This window comes from Sciurus vulgaris (genome assembly GCF_902686455.1).
Source record: "Sciurus vulgaris genome assembly, chromosome: 17".
NCBI lineage: Eukaryota > Metazoa > Chordata > Mammalia > Rodentia > Sciuridae > Sciurus > Sciurus vulgaris.
Window position 1 is genome coordinate 61,017,437 of NC_136478.1, and position 10,088 is coordinate 61,027,524.

General features: G+C 51.4%; 1 protein-coding gene across 2 annotated transcripts; it reads left to right on the top strand.

The window, feature by feature from the left end:
* The first annotated feature begins 4,689 nt into the window (after positions 1-4,689).
* On the top strand, positions 4,690-9,853 carry CD37 (CD37 molecule). Of its 2 annotated transcripts, none has more exons than XM_079117990.1 (8): positions 4,690-4,882; positions 4,972-5,044; positions 6,048-6,172; positions 6,508-6,582; positions 7,230-7,334; positions 8,033-8,272; positions 8,645-8,728; positions 8,970-9,614. In XM_079117990.1, exons 1-8 carry the CDS (start codon positions 4,814-4,816, stop codon positions 9,339-9,341), a joined length of 1,143 nt encoding a protein of 380 aa, XP_078974116.1. In that variant the 5' UTR covers positions 4,690-4,813; the 3' UTR covers positions 9,342-9,614. The 2 variants fall into 2 exon arrangements, with proteins under 2 accessions (XP_078974116.1, XP_078974117.1); XM_079117991.1 differs by lacking the exon at positions 8,970-9,614 and adding an exon at positions 9,627-9,853 and having other exon boundaries at positions 4,696-4,882.
* The last annotated feature ends 235 nt before the right edge of the window (positions 9,854-10,088 follow it).

The following is a 10,088-nucleotide window of genomic DNA, read 5'->3' on the forward strand; positions in this document are numbered from 1 at the left end:
TTGGGGTGATCGTTTTTCATTTAATTTCATATTTTATTCTCATTCGATCAGATGGGAAAAAGGAAGGAATCACCAGTTAGAGTTGTACTGTTCTGTTGCAGGATGGGGGCTCCTGGGGAAATGGCAGGAAGTTTTTACAGAATTATCCATGGAAGGTTCATGTTCCAGGATTCCCATCCAGGTACCTGAGGCTCCTCCATGAAGATCACAGGTGGAGGGACCCACAGTAGCTCCTCAAAGAAAACAGAGATACCGCAGTCCTCTGGCTGGTACTCAGGAGGTAGAAGGTCAGCAGCAGCATCTTTACAGAGAGGATCTGAGAAGTCATTGTCCTTCTGTCTGCATTCCAGGTTCCTGAGTAGAGACTCTCCATAAGGACAAGGCAGTGGCTCACTTCTTGGTCTCTCGTTGGCCTCATGAAGAGTCCAGTACAGATCCTACAAACTTGTCAGCATATGGGAACACTTTGTCCAACTCTTCTCTATTCCTCTCTGATTAATACCTGGGAACTTGCTCTTGATATTACATGAGTATCTTCACTCCAAAGTATACTTCATGTTCAAGAAATTCCCATTCTTGCGGGAAACTCCAGATTTCCTGGTTATTCCATGGTTTAATTAACCAAATTGAGAGCTTTCCCGACTTCTGGTTTTCTTTTCCCTTCTTCAGTACCTGGGTATTTCTGGAAATTTCCTCCCAAAGCACGATTTTCTCCATTCTTATTCCCGAGTTTCCTCCTGGGATCCTTTTTGCTGCAGTCGCTGGGCCTGTTCCCAGGTCTGCAGAGAACTCACACCTATTCTGCCCTAATGAAAACCAGGCGAGTCAGGAGGAGCTTGAGTGTAGTGGTTACTCCTCTCTGCTTCTTGCTTGGGATGATTTGTCACAGAGCATTAGATAACTAACGATGATTGAGTTTGAGAGGTGAGAGAAAGAGAGGAATCAAGAATGACTCCAAGGGCTGGGGCTGTAGCTCAGAGGCAGTGCACTCGCCTAGCATGTGTGAGGCACTGGGTTCGATCCTTAGCACCACATAAAAATAAACAAATAAAATAAAGGCATATTGTCCATCTACAACTACAAAAAAAATAGAATGACTCCAAACTTTGAATCTGAACAACCGGAAGATGCAGTTGCAATTGCTGAGATGGAGAAGACTGGGACATGGAGTGGAAGGGGATCCAAAGTTTGGTTTGGGACACGTTCAGTTTGAAATGCTAATGACACCGCCAAGGAAGACCCTGGGGAGTGCCGTGGCTTGGATGTGGTTCATCTGCCAAAGATTCACGTGTTAAAAGCTTGGTTCCCCAGTGTGGCACTGCTGGTATATAGTAGTATGGAATCTTTCAGATTTGAGAATTAGTACACTGATTAGGTTACTGGGTGCACAGTCCTGCCTTCAGACGGGGTTCATGCAGTCTTGTGGAGAGAGTCAGTTCTTGTGAGAATGGGTGGTTATAAAGAGCAAGACCGGCCACTCCCTGTGCTCTGGCTTCTTGTCTCATCATGTGAACTGTGAGCTCCTGCCACCTTGATGCTGCTCGCCACGATGTGATGCAGTCACAGGAGCTTCTTCTCCAGAAGCTGGATCAGTGGAGTCACCCAATCTTGGACTTTCAGCCTCCCAAACTGTGAGCTCAGTAAACCTCTTTCTTAGCTGGGCACGTTGGCACACGCCTGTAAGAGGCTCAGGAGGCTGAGACGGAGGATGGTGAGCTCAAAGTCAGCCTCAGCAAAAACAAGGTGCTAAGCAACTCAGTGAGACCCTGTCCCTAAATAAAATACAAAGTAGGGCTGAGGATGTGGCTCAGTGGTCGAGTGCCCTTGAGTTTAATCCCCAGTACCAAAAGAAAAAAAAAAAAAAAAAAAAAAAAAAAAAAAAAACCTACCTCTTTCCTTATAAAGTTCTCAACCTCAGTATTTTGTAATAGAAATAAAAAGCAGATGAATAAAAATAAGATAATGAACTGCTGGCCTAACATTTGGGGAAGAGCATGGAACTAGGGATATAAATTGATGAACTCATACCACATGGGGTGTGGTAAGCACCATGGCACTGCATATCACCTAGGAAGTGGATATAGATAGAAAAGGCTGGGGTTTTCCAAATTTTAAAATTAGAAAGAGGTTTCAATGCAGATTGAAGAGAAGCAGCCAGTGAGGAAAAATATCAAAGGTGAAGGCCAATAAAGGAAGGAAGGATAATGTGAATTCACTATTCTCAAACTTTAGTGCACATCAGCCACCTGAAAACATATGACTGGCCCACATCTGGAATTTCTGATTCAGTTGGTATCTTTACTTCCTATACAAATTACCACAAACTTTGTATCTTAAAACAACACAAGTTCATTCTCTCAGAATTCTGGCGGCCAGAAGTCCAAAAGCAAGGTGTCAGCATGGCCACTTCCTTGAAAGGGTCTTGGGGACAATCCTTCCTTGCCTCTTGCAGCTTCTGGTGACTTCGGGGGTTTATTGACTTATTTCTGCACACCTCCAATCTCTGCCTACATCTTCATGTGACCTTGTCCTCTGGAAGTTTCACTTTTCTGGGTGTCTCTCTTCTGTGTCTCTTATAAGGACACTCACCTGTCATTGGATTTAGTGCCAACTCAAATAATTCAAATTGATCACACCTTGAACTCCTTAACTCAAAATTACATCTGCAAAGAACTTTTTTTCCAAATAAGATCATATTCATGGGTTCCAGGGGTTAGGAAGAGGATTTGGAGGGTTTTTGTTTGTTTTCTTTTTGGTTTGTTTTGTTGGAGGCCACCATTCAAACCACCACTACAGGTCTGGCATGGGGACTGAGAATGTGCATTTCTAACACGTTCCCAGGAGATGCAGATGTGGTCCCTGTGGAACCACAACTGCTGAGGCAGTGAAATCAAGCCCGATGGGGACTGAGAATTGAGCATGTGGATATCACTGGTAACTTTGACAAAAGCAGTTTTTGTGAGTGAGTGCAAATGACAGCTGGATTCAAAGACCTGAGGAGAAGCAGAGGCAGCAGGCATAGACAACTTCATACATTTTGTAATCAACAGGAGGAAGAAATGATAAAAAGCTGTAGAAGGATGTAAGGTCAAGGGGAAAAAAAATTCTTTTTGTACCAGGGATTGAACCCAGGGGTGCTTAACCACTGATCCAATCCCCGGCCCTTTTTGTGTTTTATTTAGAGACAAGGCATTACCAAGTTGCTGAGGCTGGCCTGGAACTTGGGATCCTCCTGCCTTGGCCTCCCAAATTGCTGGGATTACAAGCATGTGTCACCGAGACTGGCTCAAGGGGAAAAATTTAAAGACAGGAGAAATAACAACACATTTGTGTGCTGGTGGGATGGATAATACGGAGAATTTGATGACTCAGAAGAAAGTGGAGATAAGTCACAGGAGGGATGTGCTTAAGCAGCAAGATCTGGCAGGTGTGGAGGGGTGGAGAAGAGCGTAGCATTGGGGGATTGGCACAGTGGGTACATGGTGGGGCTGCCTCAGATGGCAAAGCCAGATGATGGGGAGAATTGGGGGGAGCTCTTGAGCTCTGTGTGGAATGTGGTGACAGTCCCAAGGACTTCTAGGGCTCAGTTGGGTGGAGCTCAGCAGAAGGATTTAGAAATTGGAAGATGAGGGCTGGGGATGCAGATCAGGCATAGGGTGTCTGCCCAGCATGTATGAGGTCCTAAGTTTAATGCCCAGTGGCACAAAAATAAAACAAGTCAAAGAATATAAGGAGCTGGGTCTTCAGAGACCTGTTTCCCAGGGTCCAGTGGATGACTAGGTAGTGGGGAAGCCTCCAGAGTTGGAAATCTGTGAGGGATTTGGGACTTGATAAGGGTGGGGAGCCTCTGGGGACATTAGAGGAGACTGCAGAGGCTGCTGGGTGCCTTTCAGCACCCTGGCTCCTCTGTAACCTCCTCCCTTCAGGCCCCACTGGCAGAGGCAGGAAGTATTGCCTGAGGCTCACTTCCGGCTTCTGCTGAGTGGGCTGGCACCGCCTGGCCCCCCTCAGCACTCCCAGGGACCCCCCCACCTCTGGCCCACAGCACTTTCACTTCCCCCAGGTGCCCAGCCCCTGCCCCCCAGCATGTGGGGGCACCCTGATCAGGAAGAGATGCAGATTCCTTTGAGAGAGGGGCAAAGACAAGTGAGAGATAGAGAAAGGAGGAAAGGATCCCAGAGAGGAGGGACCAGAAACCCAGAGGGAGGGAGAATCCAGACACAGGTGTGGGAACAGACACAGAAGAGAACAGAGGCTCGGAGAGAAGACAGCCAACCAGAGAGGGACTGAGATCCAGGGAGAAAGGGTTAGAGACCTAGAAAGGGTTGGGGGGAGACCCAGAGCAGGGAAAGGGGGACAGAGCAGATGCAGAGATGGGAAAGCTTAGCAAGCCATGAGGTCAGAGTGTCTGTGAGGTCGGTTGCTGTCCAGAGACAGCCCTGGGCTCCTGGTGCCCAGACAGGTGTCAGTAGATTAGAAGTCCCTGTGGATCCCCCAGGCTGAGCCATGGAGACCTGGGAGGGACCACCCACTATGTCCTTGGTGCCCACCAATTCCAAGGCCCCTCAGGTACAAGTGTGCATCCTGATGGGGCGGGTGAGAGAGACAGAGAGTCACCTCCTGTGAAGAGGGATGGGGTAGGGCCCCACCCCTTCACCCCTCCACCACTGGAACTTCCTCTTTCTCTGTGTTCTTCCTCCTCTTGGCCTTTCTTTCTGTCTCCTCTCGGCCTCTGTCGCTCCGCCTGTCTCCCCACCGCCAACACCTCTTCTGCCTGGTCCATCCAGCTAGTTACTCTACACTCTAGGTGAAGATGTCTGCCCAGAAGAGCTGCCTCAGCCTCATCAAGTACTTCCTCTTCGTTTTCAACCTCTTCTTCTTTGTGAGTTGCCCTACGCAGCCCCTGCCCCCCACCTGCCCGTGGACTTCATTTCCCCTGCCCACTGTCACATTCCCATCTCCTTTCCCCAGGTCCTAGGAAGCCTGATTTTCTGCTTTGGTATCTGGATCCTTATTGACAAGACCAGCTTCGTGTCGTTTGTGGGTGAGGGAACTGGGGCAGTCAGGGAGGGACTTCCTGGAGCAGACCTGGACCCAGCCTGCCACCAAGCAGCCTCCTGGGGTCTCCCTCATCCTAAGGAGGCCTGGAGGGCCTGATTCCCCAGGCAGGTGCCAGCCCCACCACTGTTACTCTGCTTCTCAGAGCTGTCGTCCTCTGGAAAATGGGGTTGTGCACACCAATCATAATAATAGTGAGAATGATATTCATTTCTCAAGCTCTTCCTGTTCCAGATCTTGGACAATGCTTATCAGGTCCTCCGATAAACCTTCCCCTCTCTTGAGGTTCAGAGAGGGGAAGTTCCTTGTTGGGTGTCACACAGCAAGGAAGCAGAAGAGCAGCAAATGCTATATTAATAGCCATAATGAAAAAAAGAAGTGGGTAACCATCAAAATTCTAATAGTTCACATTTAATAAGTGTTTGCCCTGCATTAGGGCTGGGATCAACATATGCTACATGTGGCTGGATGTAGTGACACAACTATTCAGGAGGCCGAGGGAAGAGGATCACTTGAGCCCAGGGGTTTGAGGCCAGACAGGCAACAGAGCAAAACCCTGTCTCACAAAACAAAAAGAAACAACAACAAAATATAACCTCTAGGAAATAAACATTACTATTCCCTTGGCTTTGAGGAGGTTTAAGTGACAGAGGCAAAGTCATGGAACAAGTGATAGGGCTGACAGTATCGGGGTGAGGAGGTGCTGAAGGAGGAAAAGAGAAAATGAGAGTCAAATAGAAGGACAGAGATCCAGATGGGAGGAACACAGGCAGGGAGACAGTAGGAGAAAGTCTCAGAAGAGAAACAGACTTGGGAAGGGCAAAGACAGTCCCAGAGAATAGCAAACAGATTCAGAGAAAAGGACGTCCAGAGCACAGGGAGAGACTTCAGGTTTGAGTGGCTCCTGGTTTGAGTGGCTGCCTGGGGGTGGCGGGTATGGAGTTGCCTGGCGCTGTCTGTCCACCATCACTGGCTCTCACTTCTTCCAGGTTTGAGCTTCGTGACCCTGCAGATCTGGTCCAAGATCCTGGCCATCTCAGGAATCCTCACCATGGGCCTTGCCCTCCTGGGTTGTGTGGGGGCCCTCAAGGAGCTCCGCTGCCTTTTGGGTCTGGTGAGTGCCCTGTTCACTGACTATCCCCAAGAACACGCCAATCCCCTATCAAAAAAGACCAGGGGAGCTGGGTGTACTGGCACATGCCTGTAATTCCAACGGCTGGGGAGGCTGAGGCAGGAGGATCTCAAGTTCAAAGCCAGCCTCAGCAACTTAGTGAGACCCTAAGCAACTCAGTGAGATCCTGTCTCTAAATAAAATACAAAATAGGGATGGGGATGTAGCTCAGTGGTCGAGTGCCCTTAGTTCAATCCTTGGTATCCCCCAAAATTAATGTATTTATTTAAAAAGGTCAGGGGGCAAGGTCAGCCTGACCTCTCCCTTCTACCTACTAGTATTTTGGGATGCTGCTGCTCCTGTTTGCCACGCAGATCACCCTGGGAATCCTCATCTCCACTCAGCGGCTCCGGGTGAGCTCCTGCCAATAACACCCCATCCCTGGCAGCTGATTGGGTAGCTGATGGGGTTTGCGGGAGGGATGGAGGCGGGGTGGAGGCAGACAGGTGCTGACATAGACAAAGAAATAACAGGAAAGAAGATGAAAAGAAACAGGGATACAGAGATACAGAAGGACAGAGATGCAGATACAGAGGCTGACAGAAAGACACACAAAGAGACACAGAAAGTCACAAAGACACAAGGACATATACGGAGAGATAGAAATGCAGAGGTCCAAAGGGAAAGTCCTGCACGGTGGCCAGTCAGCAGCCTCAGATACTTAGCCACTGGGGAGGCTAAGGCAGGAGAATCGCTGGAGTCTAGGAGTTCGAGACCAGCCTGGGCAACATAACAAGCCCCTGCCAATGGAGAGGGGTGGGGAGGGAGAGAAACCGAGAAACAGAAGCCCCGCAAAATTCTATAGATAACTAATGACCCCTAGAAATAGTGGGAGGACAACAGAAACACGCAGAAAGATTCTGAGCAACAAGCTAACCATTCAGGGAGGAACCGAAATCACCGCAAAGATATGCCCAGGGACCTGTTGGCACTGAACAGCCTAGGAGGGGCTGGAGCGGGATGGGGCTGATAGGACCCAGCCTCACCCACAAACTCTCAGCTGGAGCGAAGGGTGCAGGACATCGTGCTAGAAGCCATCCAAAACTACCGCGCCGATCCAGAGGAGACAGCCGCTGAGGAGAGCTGGGACTATGTGCAGTTCCAGGTACATGAGCCCCTACCCAACCTGGACGTGTACCCCTTCTCCAGCTCCAGTATTCTAATGTGACTGAGTTCAGTCCTACGTATCAAGGAGACTCCGCCCCTACTGGCCCCAGCCTCCAGCTCCAGGACTCCAATGAAAACCTACTCACTCATTCTACCCCTCTCCCGATAGCGGTGCGGGATGTGGTCCCCCGCCCCCATATGATAATATAACTGGCTTCATCTTAGCCCAGCACCACGACTCTGGCGTGGCTCCACCCTCTGCCTCGAGACTCTGCCCCTGCCCTCACGTGGTGGGGACCCCATCCCCAACAGCTTAGCATGACTAGGTTCCTGCCTTTACCTCTGACTCCCACAAGAACCCAACCCTCGTAAAGACTCCACTCCCTAGACATGTAGCTCTGCGCCCCACCAGCTAACCATGTGTGACATAGTCTTGCATCTCCGACCTAGTCTCAGGTTCACAACGTGATGCTTCTCTTCTACCCCAGTCATCCGGTAACTCACATCTCTCCGTGTTCTTAAGTGTCTTTCCTGGCCCTAGCCCTGGCTCCATCGCGGTCCCAGCCCAGCTCACCTTTCCTTGCCCTGCACAAACCACTCGGCCCCTGCTCCCCGGCATGACCTCATATCCATCACCCAGATCCCCAACACTTGCATCAGGCCAGTCCCGGTTTCTGACTGGTATTTTTCTCTCAGCTGCGCTGCTGCGGCTGGCACTCTCCGCAGGACTGGTTCCCGGTCCTAATTCTAAGAGGCAACGGGTCGGAAGAGCACCGGGTGCCCTGCTCCTGCTACAACTCCTCGGCGGCGACCAATGACTCCTCAGTCTTCGATAAGATTATCTTCCCCCAGCTCGGTCGGTTCGGACCGCGGGCACGACCCAGGCACAGTATGGACATCTGCGTGGTCCCTGCAAATGGTCATATCTACCGCGAGGTAAGAAAGGGTTTGGAGCAGAAATAACCAGACGGAACAACAGGTAGGGCGTGGCATAGGGGCGCGGGGGGTGTCGCCTAAGGTGGGCGGGGCCGAGAGAAGGGTGGGGCTCGAAGGAACAGTACTACAGGAGGGACGGGAGCCCCTAAAAGGGGCGGAGTCTGAGGAAAGGGCGGGGGCCTTAACTGACAAATACGGCGGGCAGATATTTGGGAGAGGTGAGGCGGGTGCACACAAGCTGACTAGAGAATCCAGATAACTGGAAAAATGGGTCGGTGTCTGAGAAGAGAGGGCTAGGCTGTGAAGGATGCTGGGGGTAGGCCTGAGGACGAATCCTAGAAAGCTACCTTTAACCTTTCCCTACACGTCCAGGGCTGCGCGCAGAGCCTCCAGAAGTGGCTACACAACAACCTCATCTCCATAGTGGGCATTTGTCTGGGCGTCGGTCTACTCGAGGTGATTTGGCGCCGCTCACGCTGGCGATTGGCCCTAGTCCATAGACAGCCCGGTCCTTAACCCCTAGTCCTCCGGTAACCTGGGAAAGACGCTTGCGTCTTGGAGTCCCGCCCCCTCCGGGCTCTCCCGCCTGTCTGGATGGATGGGAAGGGGCGGAGACCTAGCTTCGACGAGCGCTGATTGGCCGTACGCAGGAAAGCCGCCTGTTACTGGCCACAATATTCCTCCCCTTTCTTCGCAGGTGAGTGTGATGGTGCTGAGCTTACAGTTGCAGCGCAAAGCACTCCACCCGGAACCCGAGTCGCAAATCCCCGGCAGTGGTGATTCAAGCTCTCCGCCCTGCCTTAGCGCCGACAGTGGTGGCGGTCGCTGTGGCGTGCTCACCAGCAGCGGGCGTACCGGTGCTCCCTGGGGTGGATGGGGCATGGCAGGTGCCTGCCCCAACTGGGGGGAGAAGGTCCCGCAGGGCAAGCTTCCCATGGCCCTGGGGCCCTGGCGGCTTTCGGATCAAGACGAGGAGCAGCCCGATACCGGGAGCTCTAGCGCAGAGATGGAGGCTGAGGCGGACGTAGAAGCCGAAGTGGAGGGGGAAACAGATAAGCCTCCAGAATAAAGGACCCTAGGCTTGCTTCCGACCTGACTCCTTCTCCGGCTCAACCCCACCGCCTCCCCACCTGTTGCAATAGGACCTCCAGGCTCTCAACTTACCCCACTTCTTCCTCTGGCCCCACCCATTTTCTACCTACCCCCAACACACACACACACACACTTAGCAGCTTAGGCGCCTTATTTTCTTGCCCTGACCCCACCCCCTGACTTTTCTGCTTTCAGGGCCAAAGTCACACCCCTGTTGCTGGAAGCCCTTCGACATTTCTGATCGCGTCTTCTTTCTCCATAGCTCGGCTTCATGACGCTCTCGATATTCCTGTGCAGAAACCTGGACTACGTCTACTACAACCAGCTGGCTCGATACCGCTAGGCCCTACCCCGACCCCCTTCAGGTGCCCTGGACACTTTCCTGTGGCTTGTAAATATTCGTTTCTCTTGAGCCCTTCTCATTCCCTTGGGGACCCAGGTGTCTGCCTGGCCACTGCCACCAGCACCCCTGAGGGACCTGGGGCTTCCTGCCCCACACATACTTCCTTTCTTTGCCTCATCTGTTGGCCTACCACCTCCCACAAGATTATTTTTCACTCAAACCTCAAATAAATCCCTTGCATTTTGGTAAAATGGCCTTACTTTGTTAGAACACAAACCAAAACACTTTGAGAGGGGAAGGGAGGCAGCAGTCTAACCCGAGGCTCACTTAGAAGCGGGGAGATGAGATCAGAAAATACACCCCCCTCCTGACTCAGCTATG